Source organism: Diplotaxodon limnothrissa, linkage group LG15 (assembly GCF_057381915.1).
Source record: "Diplotaxodon limnothrissa isolate DT_005_m linkage group LG15, D_limnothrissa_male_GT1.1, whole genome shotgun sequence".
In the NCBI taxonomy this organism is placed as follows: domain Eukaryota; kingdom Metazoa; phylum Chordata; class Actinopteri; order Cichliformes; family Cichlidae; genus Diplotaxodon; species Diplotaxodon limnothrissa.
The window spans coordinates 15,713,746-15,735,412 of NC_140610.1; the positions used below are offsets into that span (position 1 = coordinate 15,713,746).

General features: G+C 41.5%; 1 protein-coding gene across 1 annotated transcript in view; it reads right to left on the bottom strand.

Annotated features, from left to right (window-relative positions):
* Positions 1-5,872: 5,872 nt before the first annotated feature.
* The window catches only part of fut8b (fucosyltransferase 8b (alpha (1,6) fucosyltransferase)), a 95,164-nt gene continuing 79,369 nt past the window's right edge, over positions 5,873-21,667 (bottom strand). The window contains exons 7-10 of the mRNA XM_085372494.1: positions 18,606-18,852; positions 10,456-10,632; positions 10,147-10,297; positions 5,873-6,592 (exon numbers count right to left, since the gene is read on the bottom strand). Of these exons, the coding sequence (XP_085228620.1) occupies positions 6,254-6,592; positions 10,147-10,297; positions 10,456-10,632; positions 18,606-18,852 (914 nt within the window). The 3' untranslated portion in view covers positions 5,873-6,253. The remainder of the gene's footprint in view (positions 6,593-10,146; positions 10,298-10,455; positions 10,633-18,605; positions 18,853-21,667) is intronic.

Here is a 21,667-nt window from a genome sequence, read left to right on the forward strand (position 1 = left end):
GAGTTTCACACATTCCCAGCTAAACCTACAACAATCCGCCGATGAAGTTAACGATCAAAACTAATAAACTATCGTAAGACCGAAGCTGAAGCAAACCACAATTATCCTTTAAAACACCATTGTACACAATAATAACAATATTAGATCCACAGCCATCATTATTCTGCATTATTATGACATCATTGCTAATAACACACTCTGTCTTCATGTGGCTGGTATAACAAAGAGCTTTGATTGGTTTACAACAAAGGAAGAAACAGAGAGTCGAGCGACTGCAGCTCAATTATCTGTGGCATAACCCAGCTCTCAGACCAGCTGTGCTCTTTGTGAAACAACTTGCTGTGAACAGTGTTCTGCTTTTATTTTCAACTAAAAATCAGCACACCGCTCTCAATACGAAATGGAGGTTTACAGGTATAGTACTTTAAATCTAGTATCACCAAATTTAGTGCACCATATGTAAAGTTGAAGATTGTCAGCAACAGGAAAATGTCATATATATCAATATATATATATATATATTTGTCCTTGCACAATGCATCACAATCAGGAATCCTGATGCTCACATTATGGATTTACACCTGCTTCCAAGTCATCTCCTGAAAAGCCCGAACACATTGTTTCTTTCAGTTAAACCAAATGGATTTTGCCACTGCCTTTGTCTCTGAGCCATTTATTTTAATAATAGTAACAATAACGTTTATTCATATAGTACCTTTGAATTCAGGGTTATGCAGCGCTTTATACCCCTCAGAGCAAACAAGCACAGCGATACAGGGAGGAAAAATAAAAAATAAAAAATATTAAAATGTCACTCATAAGAAAAGGGATAAAAATGAGTTTTAAAAGATAACTTAAAAGAACAGCGCTTTGATGAGCCCGAGCTCCTCTGTCAGATCAGTCAAAGACCTGGCTCACTTTAGTCTTAAAGCCAGACAGGGAAACAGCCAGCAGCACTCCATTAAAACTACTGATTTAGTGCATTCACAGCAGGGATCATAGCGAAGTGCAGCACATGTGCCAAATAAAATGCCTTTGTGCCTCTGAGCCATGATGTGTTTCTTAACCACTTTAGCTGAGCCCGCTCCGTGCCAAAAAACAGCTTTATAGGATGAGCTTCATAGTGACGTGAGATAACAGCTGGGTTAAAAAACAAATAAAAAAAACAGAGCTAATAAAATCCAAACCCATGCTAATTGCTGAGTTGATTTAAAGTGATGATGGGAAAGATTGTCACCTACAGTCTTCGCCCTGTAAAAACCTGACCATTTCTAGTTGGAGTTCCTTCCCTCAGCTTTGATGTGGGCCAGCTACCGTGGGGCAGACTTCACTTGTTACTGCTGTGCCAACAGAGTACTGATTGGAGCCAGCCTGGACTACAATAATCATTTCCATTCCCTCTCCCTTTTTTCATGAGTCAGTCAGAATTAATTCAGCTGCCCTTTACAAGATTAGAATTCCACAAGGCGACGGGGAAACCACTTATCTATAATATGAATTCCATCAGTTACACGGCCACATTGAAATCCCAGTCTGTTCCCACAAACTTAAAAGGTAGGCTCACATTTTTGAAACAACAATCACAAGAGTTATCAGTCACCAGATTGGCTCTGAAGTAATCGTCACCTTCAGGTCATTTAACTGTAAGAAAGAGGGCAATGCGAAGTCCTTGAGATCAGATCAGCAAGAGCCAAAATGAAGCTTTCCCAGTCCGAGCTTGTCTGATTTAAATGCTCGACACACTAGCCTCTTGATTTTATGCATGGCAAGGATCATGCTTGTCTATTCTCTGAAGTCTATTCTCTTTATAGTCTTTTCTTCTTCTTCTGTCATCTTGTTCCTCTCGCCAGCCCAACAAGTTGCGGCAGATGGTTTCCCCTTCCTGAGCCTCGTTCTGTTGATGGTCTCTTCCTCTTGTGCTAAAGTCACACAAGAGAAAATGATGACTGGAGACCGAGGCAAGGATGAAATTCTTGAAACCGTGTGCAATGAACTTGCAATGGTTGCTTCAAAGACAGAATGATTTTGGTGCGTCAAGAAGACATAAAAATGGAAAAAAGCACCAAGGCCGACTGCTATCAGTCTGCGGTTGAATCAGGTCAAGTTGGCAATTATAAAACCTGCTGTTGTAACACAATAATTTCCTCGTGGGGTCGATAAACCATCCAATTAATAAACCTGTAGCTGCTGCAGACCAGCAATTTAACTGTAAAATGACATCGGTGCTTGGCAATAATAATGGCAATATAATACATACATGAATTAGATGGTAATTATTTGCAAACCTTTGTCAGTTTGTCTAAGAGAGATTGGAGTCAGTTTTAAGGTTTAAAGACGGGTCGCCTTACACCAGGTGAACTGTGCAATTGCCTTGCAACCAGTAGCGGAGCGTGTAACAACCTCAACCTCTGGGCAACCAACTTGAATGAGCAGGCAATTACCAGTTATTCCTAAAGAAGCCTGACAACCTATTTTTACACTAGTGTAACTGAACAGTTTAGAGGCTTCGGTTTTATCGCTCTATAAATATAATTAAATAATGTTGGACTGATTTATCAATTTCTTTGGTCCAGACAGAAATATACAGAAAGAAAATGTTATTCCATTTGCAGGTATTGACCTCCACCAACTTAGGTGCTCACTTTTTCATGCTGAAAGTGAAATATCCAGGTATGGTTGAATTGTTATGAACTTTAGATATTTAAGTTGTTCTTTTAAACAACTGCCATTACCATGAGCTGTACCTTAACATCATGAACTCTTTCTATGGTGAACTGTACATGCAGTCACCTACAAACTTACATATTAGGACGCTCTGGTTAGCGTTTTGTTCATAACTCAGAATTGCTGTCAGTGAGGACAGTTTTCTATGCTTCTGGTTTTTATCTGTTGCAGTGTAATCACATTGATAGGGGGTCTCTTTACGACTGGCAGGAAGTTTGTCTTTTAACTCTATGTTTGTGTGAATATTGCTCTATTAGTCTAAGGGAGAAAAAAAAAAGCTGGAACTGTGGAGAAAACGCATGCATTTGGAACTGAGTGAGGTAATCAGTTGCGAAAATTTCCCTTTTAACACACAACTGCATGTGGGGGGTACACAAATGGCCTTGCAGTGTTTTCAAAGAGCCGTGCAACAATTACACCAGAAGTGCAGAGAAAGAAAGCTGCCTGCTGCAAAATCTGAACGCTTTCTATCAGGAGCGGTGGCCAATTAACAGAATAATTAACTGAACTAACGTCTCTCTTAAACAACTGTTACAGGCCACTGTGACAGCAACGAGTGTATTTTAATTAAAGTGCCCTCCAGTTAGCTGCGTTTATATAAAGCCCACGAGGGACTCTTTTTCCAGGGAAAAAGAGATGTTCTGCACACTGCATGTGCATTGTGAACGCTTTGTCAACGTGGGCTAAATTGGTTGTGGATTGTTGTCAAGCGTTGGAGGGGGAGGGGGGGAAAAAAAAAGCAATAAAACTATTATTCTCCCTCAATCGTACCAAAAAGCTCATCATCTCTACCAGCACCACGGCTTTCCTTATGGGTGTCCAATGAAGCATGCAGATCAGCGTCGAAATTAAAGAGGGATCTGTAATGAAACTCCCAGAGCCCCCTAAGTAAGAAAGTAACAAGACAGCCCATAAATTAAGACACAGAGAACAAGATCATAAACGATTTAGACACGCAGGAAGTAGGAAATAGGACAGCAGACAAGAGCAGGAAGTTTATGAATGCCTCGCTGACGTACCTACATTGTGAGCCCACAGGGAAACCTGTTTGGCATTTGGGGCAGAAATGTCATGTAGCTGTCACAAGCTATATTTAAATGAAGGATGGCAATGTCTCAGTTGTGAAGGTAGTGATCTTGGTGTTCAGTTTGAAATGTAAATCAAAAGACAAATTTAAAGAGTTCTTGCTTTGAAATGACTCAAATAAATTCACTCTCTTGCTGAATGATTTATAAAACAAACTACTGCTGCTTTTGAAGTTAGGAGTTGGCTCTAATCTGAGGGTTCCAAAACGATATCACTTTGGGCAACGGCCCCAACCTTTTTTGCACCACGGACCGGTTTATGCCCGACAATATTTTCACGGACCGGCCTTTAAGGTGTCGCGGATAAATACAACAAAATAAAACTAGTACCAGTATCGAAAAAAAAAAAGATTTATTCATAAGACACGTGAAAAGACCCAAGATAACCGAGTGAACGATAAAAACGATAACAAAATAACGCTGAAAACCGATAAAAACCCTGAAAACCATACATTTCACACCTGAGCCTCAACTCTCACGGACCGGTACCGGTCCGAGGCCCGGGGGTTGGAGACCGCTGACTTTGAGAGTTGGCAGGGGCGTAACTTCCAGGGGGGTTAGGGGGGTTATGACCCCCCCAATAATCAGACCCAACCAATATAACCCCCTCAATAAAATTATGAATCATCTTGCATAAATAGGCTGTTGATTTTCTTCACTAATTTGAGGTATTACCAGCAAAATAGTTGCATGTTTAATCATCTGGGAATTTACCCAGATTTTATTTATTTACTTAGACAGCGATCTTGACCCCCCCCCCCCCCAATGTTCAGCACAAGTTGCGCCGATAAGAGTCAAGGTTCTCCTGTTTTTTTAAAAAAAAATTTAACGGAGATACTGAAAGATCAACTTCGGGCGATGAGTTATGCTCTCGAAAAATGGATGGATGCCCTTCAGAATATGAAGCCTCGATTCTCAGCTTGTAATGAGTGCAGTGTAGCTGAAGCATGTTTAGCCTGATTGAGTGAAGCGCTTGTTGAGAGTTAAGAGACGGAGGAGCAGATGGTGAACAGAACCAGACCAGAGGAGGAAAAAATGCAGTGTTGGTTCCTCAAGTTTATTCGATCTGTGGTTATCAAAGACAATGCCCAAGAACATAAGTTATGAAAAACAAAAAAGCCTTCATGATGGGGAATTTTGATATGACATATCATTATTATTTTCAACATAGGCATATTTTCCTCATTTATTTTAAAATAGCAATGTTAAAATTTTAAAAAACAAACGACAAACAAAAAGAAAAACAGATGGACAGAAGAAACAGCAAAGATGCCGAGAAGGACATTATCTCAGTGGAGTGCTTCGTTTGGTGAGCCCCGGGACGGCTCTTGTGTCTGCGTGGGTGTCTGTGCGCGTGCACTGTGAGTTCACCACACTCCACATAATCTTACCATTGTTCGTTACCGGCGGAGTGACTGGCGTTCCCCGTTGTTCTGAGGGGATGAGGACAGTCCCCACTGTCGCTGCCAGTCTCAACTGCACAAACATTCATTCGGGGAAGGAAGAAATAAAAAAAACAACAAAAAAACCCCAAAAACTGCTCACCAGTAACCAGGCACCTGGTCATGACATGGCCCCTTAGATTTAAACAGCACACACAGGCACACTTTGATCGCACCCATTCATCCTCTCTTTCAACACACACACGGACACAGTACAGTATACAATGCACAAGCCCCATACATACAAAATTAAGACCTTAAAAAGACACTTGATAAAAGCACAACATGGTATTGTAAAATTAATTGCACGTGAAGAGACGAGATGGAGGAAGCACAGTAAGAGGGGTAAAGGAGGAAGGGGATCGAGAGGGGTGTAGGTGCGGTGAGCGTGGCGAGAAGAGGGTCCAGTACATTCAGTAAACAAAAACAAGAGAAAACGAACAACAAAAAAAAGGCAAGATTAGAATCAAAACCACTGAAAATAATTAAATTAAAAAAAAAAAAAAAAATCAAAACACTTCTTTTCCAGTTTGTCATTTTTTTCCTCCTCAGTCATTGATTCGAAGCTCACTCTACAGTAGTCCCGGCGCCGTCTCGGGAGAGAGACAGCTCGGTCGGTTGTGTAGATTTTTAATTGTTTTCTTGCTTTATTTAAAATCAATGTTCACGTCTAAATGTCTACGGACCCGATATCAGAACGTCAGGCGGGGGAGTAGTGGTAGGGTGCAAGTCTTCCATGACCTGACATATGCACAGGCATTTACACAAGTGCGCACACGCGTTCTCTCCCACATACACACACATTCACGCTCACGCATTAACACACAGAGTGCATTCGCATTCCTATCACCCCTGGGTACAGGCTTCCTCTTTTCTTCTCAGCTTAGCGCACTAAGTACGCCTCTCTCTTCTGTACAAAAGCAGCCTCCTTCTCTGGAATCGGAGACTACATGTTTTTTTTCCTCACTCCTTCTCTTAATTTTTTTTCGATCATTTCTTCTTTTACTTATTTTGAGAGTTGAGCAGTTTGTCTGCCTCGGGGTACGTCGGGTACTTCACGGTCTCGATTTTCTCTCTGACCTTGTAGGAAGGGTAGAGGCCGGTGCGGCCCAGTTTGCGGTTGATGCCTTTGGAGTAGCCGTCCCAGTGGTTCCCGGCCACGCCGATCACGTCGCCGGGCTCCAGGGGAATGTCCTCGCTATTGCGGGGCTGGTGGGGGTAGACGGCAATCTGATTGTGGGCGTTTTGACCTCCGAAGTAGTAGATGTCATCCAGAGAGTAGAAGAAGGAGGAGGCGTCTGGATGCAGTGTCTGCATAATCTCATAAGCCACACGGCAGACCTGAAACAGAAGCACAGCCAGGTGTTATTTTTATAGAAACATCCATACATGCTCAAGATCTCAAGCCGTCTTGGTGATAATCGTGTTGAAAGACAAAGAGGGACTTCGACATATACATTTTCAGTCCTAGCCAAAGAGACATAGAACATGGTAAGTGACTTATGGATGGGAACTGTGTGTTTGTTGGTGACCACATGACTGATTATCAAAGCGTTTCACACTGATAAATTCGACAGCTTCCTCACATTTTTGACTTTTGACTTTTTATTCCTACAGCACATTTATGAATGTGTACCGACTCTCTCAGGTGCCTCTCACCGACTTTGGACTGATCTCAGTGTAAGGAGCATTAATTTGTGGATAAGCAAAGAACAGGAATTTAATGCCTGCTCCAGAGTGCCGTGGCGCTTCAGCTCTGCAATGGTGTCAATAGTGAGCAATGCTAGCTAACGACAGCTTGTTGATGTGGAGTCCATTAATCACTATAGACTCCCGGACCACGAACATCCTTCTATTACTGTCACTACATGACAGAAAATGTGAATTCCCAGTCTGGTTTGCAAGTATTATGCTAGGAAATCACCTGGTAAAGCCTCTATTACACAGACCTAGAGACCAGTCAGCAACTCCCTAGAAACCACTGGTTGCTATGGAAAAATGTGTATTCCCTGACATGTTGGCACAAACCTCCTCGTGATTGCTTTGCTTGCTAGCAGATTTGCACGCTCGCCTGTAGTTTGAATGAAAAAAAGCAGACTTCTCTACAAACACACCAGTGAAATTGTGATAAGCATGATCCAAACCAGAGATGGAGAAAAATTCCCCTTCAAAATAAAAGTTTTGCCTTTTAAAATGTGCTGGCTACATTTCTGGTTTGTGTTACATTGTTTAAAGTCAAAAGGCTGGTAGTTAGCAAGTGTTTGCAAATAAGTCAGTGGCTTCCACGAAAACTAAACAACCATAATATGACCGGCTTCACCGAGTGACAGCCAAGAACCTCGAGGATACATTTGTCAGTTAGTCTGGAAATACATGATCTTCCCTAGTGACTGGTGGGTTCATATTGAGGTGCTCAATCCCCAATATGGTAGAAAACGTCATGCAATCCAAGCATGAAGTCATGTGTATTTGTTAATGTTTTTGATTAAAAAAAAAAAAAAAAATCCAGTCAGAGGGTAAATGCTACATGGGGAAAGCTAACGCTATCATCATAATATGGTATGTAGTATGCTAAATGCTAAATCCCACATGCTAAATGCAAGGCCTGTGGTCCTTTAAGTTATATAAAGTGCCAGCTATAATGCGTCTCTCATGCACAAGCACACCAGTTGGACTACACCCAGGCTGTATTGCGATAGCTGGTATGTTGGCATGTTAATTATGGCCTCCTGACTCTTGATTGACATACGCAGAGTCCTGTGATTGTCCAGTCGTTTTGAGTTAAAGAAATGAACGAACAAAAGCCGGACTTTAAATACAGGTGGGAGGAAGAGCATCTGCTCAATAACATAAGACAAACAGGTTTATCCTTTATGTGTGGAGCTCATGTGGAAAAATGAAAGAAAATACCATCAGACGACATGAGCAAACGAAGCACCAAAACAGGCACTGGGATGTGCACATACAGCAGAAACTCCAGAAGGTAGAAGAGTTAAAAACAAAAAAAAAAGAAAAAGAAATAAATAGTCTGGTGTCACAGCAGACAAAAACCAAATCTCAAAGTAAAGCTGCTGTAACAGATTTGAAGAAATAACTACATCGCAGCATTTACTGAAGTTGAGTTTTTGAACCAAAATATGGTTAAAGTGCGCAATGTCATGTGTCAAAGTCAAAAAGCAAGCAGTTTTTGAGGTGAAGCTTAAGCAGACAGGAGTGCCCGCTATGTGCAGAGAGAAGAGCAGCCGTGTGAGCATGCTGAAAGAAAAACTGCACGCTGCGTCACACACCAGGAAGGTTTGTGTGGTAAAACTCTTAAAAACTAAACATGTAATGAGCACAGCAACACCCACAGTTTACTTTACATGAGCCAAAGGTTTGAATCGTCGCTAATTTCCATCACCTCTGGAGGAGGTGAGCTCCCAACGTGAAGCCCCGTCACACTGAGGTGCGATGGCTAAGCCGATGGAAAGTGCTGAACAGATGTTTCGAGTTGTCTGAGGAAATTTGTCAGTACATGGAAAGCAAGGGGAGAGACGCCACAGAGCTCTGACATGAAAAGTGGCAGGGTGAGTTGGGGTTTCTGTGCAACATAATGAAACATCTCAAAGCGCTAAACCTCCGGCTTCGGGAGCGGGATGGTGTGAGTATAGACATGTACGCTGCAGTCGGAGCTCTTAAAATGTGGGAAAAGCGGGAAACGCTGGTCTCTTCCTGCGTGCTGCCAATCAATGACAAAACAGGTCTCTACTGCAACATTTGCTACAAGTGGACGTTTTGCTGAAAAAAAACTGAGCATGCATAGTACATGAAGATTTGCACGTGGAGATTTGCCCAGAAAAGTAAGTTTCACTTTCTCAGCAAGTCATTCTGGAAAGAGCACCTACAAACATTTAAATCAAACTGATCAAACTCCAGTTTAGTGAAACACTCAAGACAAAGTATGGCTACGTGGGCGCTGCGCAGTTCCCACGTTTTATCGCCAAAACGATGCCCCAGCTCCGCCGACAAGCTGTGAGAAAATGATTTCGTTAGAAATGACTCAGACTTTAAAGAAAGTAAGACACAAAAACTAATGTCACTTATGTATCTTTTATTTTTAATGTGATCTCATCTGTTTGTTTGCTCTCTCAGAGCCGTTTAGATCTTAAATCTGAATTCTAAGAAGTCTTGGGAGAAGAACAGCTGAAAAAACACAATAAATTCAAGTATGTTTTTCAATAAATATCAACACAGTGTGGCTGTTTGAGTTGGATCCAGGTATTAATTTTCTGTGACTGAGTTTGACACCCCTGTGCTAAGTGGTGCTGATTTTATATATTTCACTATTCCAGCACTAGCCAAGAACAAAGTAAGGCGCTGGCTATAAGCCAGCCAAATCAAATTCACTATCAATATACTTCTACTTGGGTATATAGTATAAACACTTTTTTAGTTAGTGTACAAAACAAATCGCAGGCAACATAATAGTGCGGGGAAAGTGTCGTCCATGCCTCGTTATTGTTTTGGCCAAAGCTAAACTACACCTCAGAGTGTGCGAGCACACTACAAAGGCGAAATATAAGATGCTGACAACAGAAAGGCTGCAGGTCTTATCAATAAAGCAGCTTTTACGCAGGTTATGAAAAGAACCTTTATGCGTGAGCTTGAGAATACTTGAAATATAGTTAACAGCACATCCTGACAGATTACAAGGTTTATTTTTACTCCACATCAACCGTATTTGCTTTCTCGCCTCCGTGTCTGAAAGCATCAACATTCCAGTCAGCTCTCCGAGTTACTCCGAGCTGCTTTCATCCCAACATCAAATCCATCCTGACCTTCAGTTTCATGTGAAAACATATCAAAGACACCGTTTCGTGCTCTCTCCAAAAATGAACTGGAAAGCGTGAACTGACCTGCGAAGAGAAAGTGCAGACCAAGAAGTCGGTTTGGGAGAGGAAGTGGATGTCAAGAATGACTCCTCTAAGAGAGTTCTCGGTGTAGCGGTTGTGGAGGCCGGCCGACCACGAGATGGAGTTATCGCTAATGAACTCATAGTCTGGGTACCTGAAAGTGATATGCACACGGAAACACAAATAAATACTTCAAATACACACTAAGGAAACAAAATGAACACGGGCAGATACAAAAACACGCTGTCACGTACGCATCAGTCGGACATAAACACTCTTACAGATTACACACACACACTCCTAGACACTGACTTGGTCTTAGCTTCTTGCAGCAAAGATGGGTCATCGGTAGCTAGGTAAACCCGTTTCTTGTCGACATGAACACGCCTGGCCAGATGTTGGAACTGCTCCTCCACATGCAGCATGTACTCCTCTATGGGGTGGAAGGCTGCCTCAGTCCCCACTTTATCTGTCCTCCTCACATGGACTCTGGAGACAGAGAGACAAAGATAGGGCAACAAATTAGTCATCTATGTTAAACTTACACCATTAAGTTACGACTAATCAAAAGGTTTTTCATTGCATTAAACTGGTTATTTGCTTGGCTTTCTGATATCTTGAATGAAGTCTGTGTTGAAACGTTCGGCATTTTCTCTCCAGGCCATAAAACAGTCGTAACACAGTTATGATGGTGCAACTCATAATTGCGTTACACGGTGCCTAGTTCTTGTGCTTACATTGCCGGAGGAACATATTTTGTTTCAATACTGGTTACTGGTTGACTAAGCTAAAAATGTAATCTACAATAACTGGAACATGTGCAACTGCTGAAGTATTTTGAAGATCCCGGCGATTGATCACAATATTTTTACTGCGCCTTACAAAAACCCCCCAAAACTAAATAAATAAATAAAGAAAAAACACGTCTATATTCAAACACATTCAGGGAACCTAAACTCTTATGACTCCGAAAGGAATTACAAGTGCAAGTAGCAACCAAGTGTGATAATCAGATGAACCTGGTTTATTGATCATCACCACATGCGGCTGCCTCTATAAAGAGCACAGGTTGTGGCATTTTGCTAGTGTGGAGCTGTCACCACAATATGAGAAAAAGACAAGTATGGCTCATCTTGAAGGGTTTCTAGGAAAACGCCTTATCTCTCTAAAAAAAGAGCATGACGCACAGATTAGATTTGCAAAGTTTCATCTGAACAAACCACAAGACTGGAAAAATGTCCTTTAGACAAATAAAAGTGGAGATGTTGGGCCATAAAACACGGCGCCATGTCAAGTGAAAGACATATAGCACATTAGCACAAACGATGCATGGTGGTGGAAGGATGAGGATTTGGGTTTGTTCTGGAGCCACAGGAGCGGAGCACCTTGAACTGACCATGAACTCCTACCAAAGTATTTAAGAGTGAAAGAGGCCACATGTATGACACCAAAAGCTTGGCCGATCCCGAGTCATGCAACAGGACAATGATCACAAGCACAGGAGTAAATCTACAACAGAGTGGCTGAAAAAGACTGCATAGAGTCCAGTGAAAACTTTCACAGGACTGCAATGCTGATGGATGTTCAATAGATATGACCAAAGTTCCTAAAAATGAGGAATGGAAAACATTCAGATTAACTGAGGTGACAAAGTTAAGGGATTTATTTTCAAAACGGTTAGAAGCCAATAACAGTCGGGGGAAAAGAAGCACACGGTCGTGACGAGAAAAGAAAATACACTTTTTTTTGTGTTACCGTCATTGACGAAACCTAGTTTTAAATCCACACCGATCTCAAAATAACAGTAAATTCATGTTTTGTTCACAACTGCATTTATTCTGCTGCAAACGTAAAAAGGAAACAGCACTTTTACTTTAACGGCATGTTTGGGGAATCTTTCCATTGTTAGTGTAAATGCACACCCACAAAAAAAATGCTAGGATAGAGACAAAGTAAACAAGAAAGGCCAACAGTGACAAGAGAGGAGTTTAAAGGATGTAGCGAGACAGAAAAATGGACAGAAAGAGCAATGACCAACCCAGCTGTTTTTATTCCTTTCTTTCTTTTTTTTAAGTATCCTTGTCCTCGCTTCCAGTAAGAAAGGACAAAGAGAGAGTGCTGTCACTGCTGTACATCTGACAAAAAGAGCACAGCTTGAAAACGGAACAAACGATGAGAACTCCTCCTCGGACACAAAACCATCTGTCAACCTGATGGGTGCAGAAACACAATTTTATTCCAACCATAACTATTCACTTACGCAGCTACCCAGCTATATCTACATTGTGACTTCTGCCGTCAGGGAGAAAATGAAATTTATAAATATGAGACTGGAGAAAAAGACATTTTAAGTGTTCACTTCTTTTTTTGGGGGGTGGGGCAAACATGTGTGCCTTTTCCACATTAATATAATTCCACTATGGGAGCTGGCCAGTACAACCAGCTGTCTGCTGCTGGACAAGAAGCAGTTCCACTGGAAAATCTACAGTCAGAGGCACCTAGGTGAAACCTATTAGTCTTTTACTTCCACTTATTCGGGATCTCTCAGCTGCTTTGGGAGTTGAAAAAGTTCTGTGACCTCACGGTTGCCTTGATCTCTTTTGTGAGAATGAAGCAGAAGTAGAAAAAGTTAGACGTTGAGAGAATAAACACTTTGTCTCTAATTTCTACCGCTGGCCACAGATCAATCAGTAACTATTGAGTTTGCTCGCCTTTATTTACGTGGCAATGAAACCCACAGAATGGAGGTGAGAACAGCAGGTGAATGGGCGCCGTGAGTCTTTCATTCAGCGTCGATGTCTCTGATCGGACAGAGGTCTCAACATCAGGCTTTCCCATCCTTTGTTACGGTGCCTCTCTCCTGCTCCTGCTCTTCTTTCATGTCTCCCGTTTTTTTGTTCCCACAAACCCTCGTTTTATCTCGCTCTTTTCTCTCTCTGTCAGAGCGGCAGAGGCCGCTGTGAGGTACTGCTTTGCTCTTAGCCCCCCCAATCCCACCAGCGCTCTCCCACACAACTGCCACAATAATTCAATTCACTCCTCCCTATTCATACAATATTGCCAAGGCAGACTAATTCTCACGGTGGGTGTAAAAACATACACCCGCACCCTAGACGCAGCAAGCGCTGATCCTGGCAGACTACGACAATAGCATACAGACAAAATGAATTATTTGTTTGAGTATGACCTCAGTACTCTGCCCACCGGAGCTCTGGGCTGCTGGGCTTTGGAACTGTAGCTGCTATTAACATTTGAATCTTTAGAAAACAGCTCATATGATAATTACATACACAAAAGCTGTAGAATCACCGCTGATGCAACTTGTACTTTGACACCAAAACATGTCAAAGTTGTTATTAAGATTTATCTCCAGTGCTCATAATTATAGATTATGACAAATTAAATATAATGCCATCATCAAGTATCCTAATGAGCTGTCAGGGCTACAGTAAGCCTCTATGAAAGACTAAATTATATTCTCTGTTGGCAATTTGGTGATGGGTAGTGTGGGTAGTGCTATTATATCACCCCTAAATGACTTTAATGGATGAATATTTGGTGACTGTGATGGTCATATCATGATCCAGATCACGCTCGGTGAGCACTCATGAAACAAAAAAGGTTATACCTTTCCTTTAGTGTACACCAGACCTTATATAGAAAATAGATCAACTCAGATATGTATAATATATATGAAAGGCCCGGGAAACTACAGTTTTGCTTTTCATATCAGCACATTTTAAAACTTGTTAGCATGTCATCTATTATGAGATTACCGCCAACACAAAAAAGGGAAAAAAGATGCTACTTCACGAGTAATAGATGATAGATTAAAAACAATCCAGGTAATTTTCAAAGGAACCAAAAAGCTTTAAAAAAGTTGAATAAAAAGAAAATATGCTGCTGTTTATACACTAGAGTCTCTTTAAGGACAGAAAAAATGTCAGTGAAAAATATCTGAAGCAGCTTTTTTTCATGTAGATTTTTGTATTATTGATTTTTTTTTTTATGTTTGTTCCAAAAGATATATTTTAGCCTGAGTTTACAATGAGCTGAGAGGTTTTAAATGTGCGCAGTCTAATAGAAGCTGTTACAAAAAAAAGAAAAGGAAAAACAGAATACACATGACACAAGGCTTCATGGTAAATTCAACACTTGGGAACCCCTCTGTATCTGCAGTAGTGGCAGTGTTCCCACTTGCTTTTTTCCCCTCTCTGTACCTCTAATATTAAATCGCAGCAGGCCGGACCTGCTGCTTTTAGTCCGTGGCTTCCAGCTTTTCTGCAGCTCGCATCCAAAGGGAGCAGCGGGGCATGAGTGGTGGTGTGGTGGCTGAGGCACGTGAGGTCGGCTGGCAGTTGCTGGTTGCTCTGGGGACAAGCTGCCTTTCTATCCCCTCTTGGTACTCTCTCCATCAACCCTAGCCTTTCCCACCAGTGCCGCCCTCTTGCCTTTTCCTTTCAGTCCAACTTTCACATCTTACATCCACCAACCCCCCACACTTATAATGCCTTCCCCCACAGTGCTGATAGAAGCACACAGGCACTTTGTTGTAACATCACTACACAGTGGAGTGGCTATATCAAGAGCTGAGAAGGGAAGAGGGGGGAAAAGGAATAAAAACTTTGTTCTACCCAGCGCCTCATTTCAATAACCCTTTTCCCCAGCGATATGTAGGGAGAAAAGGGTGGGATATACGTGTGTAGGGAGGGGGGAACACAAAGAACTGTGATAGAGATGTGTGGAAAATGATGAGAGAATTGTGGGTATAGATCTATGCCTTGGGAACATGAGGAAGAAGTGAGGGAGAAGCATAAAAACGGGAAAACTCCTGGAGCAGAATGAACAAATGAAGACAGAAGAACAATCATAAATGAGCGGATGTGAGAAGATGGTAGAGATTTATGGGCTCAAAATGTGGTCATAAATATTTTGTACTTGTTAATCAGTTTTGTATGTGTAAACAGATTTGTGTGTGCGTAAAAAAAGGTTTGTATGTGTAAAAAGATTTGTGTGTGCGTAAAAAAGATTTGTGTGTGGACTTTTGAAACTATTTTTCTTCCTTTCATCTGATTGGTCAATGTCATGTCAATCACAAATGTAACAATCCAATCAGAGAACAGATGGGTTTGGCTGTCGGAGGGGCACTTTTTTGAACTGCAGGTCCTTGAAGGGTAATACAGTTACATTTGTGATTGACATGACATTGACCAATCAGATGAAAGGAAGAAAAATAGGGTCAGAATTCGTACTTGTAACTTGCAGGTGATTTTTTTGGCTAAGTCCACGCACAAATCTTTTTTACGCACACACAAATCTTTTTTACACATACAAATCCTGAATTACAAGTACAAAATATTTATGACCACATTTTGAGCCCATAGAGATTGACTACGCTGGGATGAGTCACTGAATTTGAAAAAGAAAAGTGAAAAAGGAAGGGGCGGGGGGCTAAAAGAGGACGGGGAGAATGAGACACAGTGGCAGGGGTGATGAAAGGCAGAGAAGTTAAAAAAAAGCCCACAAAGAATAAGGACAGAGAGTCGGAGGAAGAAAGAGAGTGAGTGGAACAAGCCGGAGTGAGAACTAAAGCAGGACAGGAAAAGTGAGGAGACCTGGGAAGCTCGCTTGCAGCAAAATGTAAAGAAGAAAAAAAGAGAAGTTATGAAAGACTAGGAACATATGGATGTGAGAGTTATGAAGAGGATGACAGAACTAATGCAGGCTGACTTCAAAAAATATTAGAAGATATCTCTTAGCTTTTTTTTTTAAAATTTAATTTTATTTTGAACTACTTCCTTCACCAGGCGGAGTCAGTCAGTCTCGTGGGATGGAGCAGAATTTCAAGATGATCTCAGCAAAGTGCCTGGCACTCATTTCACATACTTTCAGATGACTGACAGCTTACTAGTGATTATGTGTCTTGTCCTAATATATAAAAATCCTCCTCCCTACTTCTAGACCAAGAGGGTTAAAACAACTGCCGAGATATATTCGCAAAGTCTCATTTGATCCAGGTTTGAAGTGGTGCAGGAAGGAATTATTTATGAGCCAAGAGGGGCTGGCAGACAGCACATGGATGTTGGTTGACTGAGTGCCTGACAGGGATACAGAGAAAAGTAAACAAGTAAATAAACAGCTACATGTCTAACCCATTTCTTAGAAGGCTGCTATCAAAAGTGGCTTACAGTACTGTGAGCGTTCCCACAAAGGAGTGGCCCTCGTGGGAACGGATCTCGTCATACTTGTGAATGCTTTTCAACAATGCTGCGCTGGACAATAAGGAGTATCAAATCACTTTCAAGCATTGCGAGCCAAATCTCTGGAGGTGGCACAACACTAAGCATTAAGAATAAAAGCGAACACATTATCGATGACTGAAATCAGACCTGCTGATGACATATTTGGCAAAGATGCTCTCATCTCATCCGCACAGCTGATGCCAAGTTTCCTAAAAAGTAATATTTAAATATTTGTAACCTCGTAAATGTCAAATTTTAAGAGGACCGATAATTTTTCTGTTGTATATGTACTGTGACAGTGGCGGATGTTCATATTAAACAGGTTTTAACTAATGAGGTCATTGGATGTAAAAGTAATCCCTGTGAGATAAAAGTCAGGCTTCCGACTGCCCCAAATACTCAGTACTTTTATTCTTCTCCCGGGTTCGAATGATGCCAGTGATAGAGGATATCCTCAATAAGGTCACATGACTGTTTCCATGGGGCGACCGTGGCTCAGGGGGTTGGGAAGCGTATCTGTAACCGGAAGGTCGCCGGTTAGATCCCCGGGCTCTCTGTCCTGGTCGTTGTGTCCTTGGGCAAGACACTTTACCCTACCGCCTACTGGTGTTGGCCAGAGGGGCCGATGGCGCGATATGGCAGCCTCGCTTCTGTCAGTCTGCCCCAGGGCAGCTGTGGCTACAACCGTAGCTTGCCTCCACCAGTGAGTGAATGAATAGTGGCATTGTAAAGCGCTTTGGGTGCCTTGAAAAGCGCTATATAAATCCAATCCATTATTATTATTATTAAGCCCCACTCACTTGACGTTCAAACCTTCTGTTTGCAGTGGACAGCCAATCAAAAGAAAGGAGTCTTAACGGTAGGGAGAGGAGCTGAAATGGCTGCACCAAAGTCTAGTAAAAGATAACTAATGACCATTTTGAAATATGAACCATACAATGCTCTCCAATGCTCTGGGAGATGCCAAGAAGAAACTGTGGAATATCATAATGCTTCTGAAAAACATTTTCCCAAATTTTGTTTGTAAGCTCCCCTGAATGTTACATATGCTACTATAGTTTATAGTAAACAGGTAGTTGTAATGTATTCAGTATTATGAATTAGGGTTGGGCGATATGTACAAATTTTTCAACCGACAATCATCAGTCCAATAATCGACGATGGGCGATATGTTCGCGCACGCGCAGACTTTTTGATGGGCGGTGCAATGTAATCACGCACGGACTGATTTGTGCGTTTACAACACAAATGTCCAAACATGGACGAACTAATTTACCCCAAAAAACATTAGGGCTGTCAGACAACAGCTGTTAGAAGTTCTCTTTTTGGTTTGCTAACATTTCATGACAAGCAGGTAGCCACAGAAGGCCTTCGTCTACATGTGCCAAATCCAAAACGCAAAGATTTTTCACTCAAATGATCATACAGTAAACTTTGAAATGCAGCATCTTAAATAGCTAAAAGAATAATAACAATAATAAAAAAGGATGCTTGAGCATAATTTCTCAACTTCATTGTGGAAAGCTACATACAACACATGCTAGTGGAATAGATTCATTTTTCTTTATGACTTCCTTCAGCATAACAACAAATAAAAATAGCCAGGCTTAACCTTTAGGACTGATGAAGGTAAAAGAAAAGCTGCCAGGCCACTCGTTTTTAATACCGTTGTAAAGGTACCGCTTTCTTGTCAGGTTTGACTGATTCTGAAATCACACACACCTTTAGCATTTATTTATATTTATAAGTCAAAATATTAAATCAGTATTCTCCATGGATTTAGTAATAGGGCCATTACAATAAAAATGAGACACTCCGGTATAGCATGCGACTGCTATTAGAAAAACACTCAGTGATGGGTACTGAGTGATGACATTTCTTTAAATAGGCTGATTTGCATGAATATAAGATGTCTGAGTATTGACGGTGTGGTAATGGAAAAAGCGAAAGCATTCTAAGGGTGAAGGTAAGAGAAAATAAATAAATAAAAATAAGCAAACAAAACACGATTATCAAATTAAGTTAATTTTAATACTATTCTATTAACCTCATATTAACCTCACCCAAAGCAGTGTTTGTATTCCACCACAGCTCTCACAGCTATGTCTTTGTTTTCTCTCATTTCGTTTACTGTAGAGCAATGCTATAGAGAAAAAAAGCCATTATTACTTAGCGGCAAAGTAACGTGCACATACAGACAAGAAAGCTGGACATATTTACCCAATTATGGGGTGTTTGAAGCCCAGCTTGGCAGTGGTCTGCTGGATCTCCTTCTCAAGCCACGCCTGAGGACGCACCAGGTACTTGACAAACTGGGACACCCACCATACGGACGGGTCGCCGTGCAGACGCTGCAAGCGTGGGGCCAGGTCCTCGGGGATCGCAAGGGGCAGGTATGGAGGGCGAGGGTGGAGACTGTCCACTATGGGCAGCTCCACAACTTGGACGTCCTTATCATGGGCCTCACCTACATGGATCAGAGCAGAGGAGGTAGCTTTAAAACTTCAAGGGCTTTGTCACAGTTTCTCAAAGGCAAAAAACCCCCCAGCATGTTGCCTGAATACCAACTGAAAACCAAAAGATATTCCCTTTACACTGGAAGAAAGAAGAAGAGCATTAAATGAATACTTGAGTTTTTCCCTCACTATTCAAACTCTTACAGGCGAGTTCTTCCCCCAATTATTCTAATCAGGGGTTAAAGCATAGAAGAAATGCGGAATAATTTGCAAAGCCCTCTGTGGAAAATTTGTGACATTGGGCTATGCAAATACAAATTAATTAATTTCCCTTGAAAGGCTTTGGATCAAACAGAGGTTAGATTGAGAAACTGACCAATTAAGGTAAGAAAACAGTATATGAAATCTGGAGGAAAACCATATGGCCTAAAATAAAAACAGGCAGTCAATTAAAAACTAGGTCTCACATGACACTTATTTCATTCCAACAAGTCACGTCAGAATGTGCACTCTGTTCACTTTCTTGTTAAAAGTTTGGACAGGCTTTTACTAGCCAGGGTTTACGTGTAGGACTAGGTCAGAGTGCAGACTACCACAATAACCAAAGCTAATGCTCAAGGTCACAACTGCAAATGTCTCTGCTGCATCTTAGGAGATTCACATCATGGATGTGCAGCAGTGTGATGCTATCATGTCAGTATGGATCAATCTCCTCTAAATGTTTCCACAAAGAATTAAGCTAGTTCTAAATGTAAACTGTGGTCAACCTGTTACTACCCACTACCATCACTTTTAACAGACTGATCAAGCAGCAATGCTAAGATTTCAATACCTGAAACAAAAAACAGGTGAGAGGGGTACAGATGCATATGATATGCCTGGAAAAAATATTTCACAATAAAAATGTTTCTACTGACACACAATAGTATTCCATCTGAAATCGTTACAGGAACTGTTGAGTTTGCAGTGTAGCGCCTGGCGTGGACGTGTCAGGTAAGCTCTAAGAGTGCAGTTGTAATGCTTACAGATGTCAGCATGTTCTGCTATAATTAGTTGTCCTGCAATGGTTCCATCGCTCATTATATATTCCATGTTAAATTAGTGAGGCTGACAGTGAAAGCACTGGGTAGTTGGTTTAAAGACCATTCCTACCCATATGTTAACACAGAAAAGTGTGTGCAGGTGATCCTCTGGCTGTTACTTAAACAAAGAGTTATGGCAGAGAAACTCAATCTTGCTGATCTGTCTAAAGCGCCAAACGCTGCTCACTGCAGAATAACGAGTGAAACAAAGCAACTTGAAATAGCAAACAGCAGTAGAGACTGAAGGAAGTCTCTGTGCACATGAGATGACTATAACCAGCTTTTCTAAAAACTCTTGGAAATAAAAGCTTTTCAAGCCAAATGAAAGATGTAAATGATGCAGATACAAAACAATCAGCATTCCTTTCAGACTTTTTTTTGTCAACTTAAATGCTCACTCTATATACAGTATGATAGAGTGTCATAGTTTCTATATTAATTCCTATCCTGGTTCCACTATCAGTCCAAATCCTCAACCGTAGTGTGTCCAGCTTTGATGACTGACAGCTATTGTTCACCTCTCCTTGCTGAAAGGCCAAGTCAAGCTCCTTTCTGTCAAGATTGTAGAGGGCCAGAGGGATGAGGCAAAGATTTGGATTTGAGGGTTTGGGGAGAGAGGTTGAAGGGGTGGCTGGTGGTGTGGCACCCTTAGGCTAAGTCCTTCTTGGAAGAAGCCCTGAGCAGAAGGGTTGAGCACGGCTGATTATGAAGGTCACCTCTTTGGGAAATAAAGAGCCCCTGAGCACTGCCAGACCTCCCCTAGCCTTCAAGGCCAACTGCCTCTACACAAAGACACTTGCAGGTGCATGACACACACCTGCATGTGTGAACAAAAGTGGGAAATGCACACAAGCATGCAAACATGGATGCACCCAGTCACAAAAATGCCAGTGGGAACATGGACACATGAGCGTGCACGTGTACAGAAGCTTCTGAACAGTGGAACAAGGTTTGGTTTGACAATGATAACTAATGGAGACCCAAATAAAAAGGGAAATATGTATTCACACCCAAAAACACAGACAAAGAGCTCCAGCTAATCTCATCTCACCAGAAGGGATATGGCTGGCAGACACAACCTCCACTCTCTTTCAGTCTTAAAGCCTGAGCAGAGTTTGCGCGTAAACCCCGGATTTAGGTTAAAAACAAGTTTGAGGCCTGTGTTCTGTCAAACTTAAGTGGCTTTTGTAACTGCCACAGACAGCCCCTAGTACAGCTGCAAACGCTGCTTCCATAGCACACTTCAAGATAAATGGCATAATGAGTCATTAAAAATGGCCTTTCACAGAAAGGGTACATAAAAAACATGTTAAAAACAAGGGCAGCAACAGAGGCTTCAATTTGTGTGTGTGTGCGCATGCAGGAGCATGAACTGAATATAAATTGGTTGCAAGCATTAAATATTGAAAAGAAAAAATATTCCCAAGTCTGTCTTTGCTTATATAACAGAATTGGCACGATTCACATAAGGGGGAATGAGCATATTTCGAGGCCTTCACTTCTTGGCACAAATGTACAGATATGCAGTATGTCTTCCTCCCACAGCTACTTAATTAGACCACAAAGCTACTCTAAATTGTATCTCAACTCCAAAACCCCTACATTCATTTCCTGTATACATCATCACTTAGAGCACATGGGCCTGCACTGACACAGAATTCCTAAACTTAAGTCGCTGATGTATACAGAGCCTAATGAATATTTTATGAGATTAACATGGCTAAGAAACTGTTGAGCTGTGAGT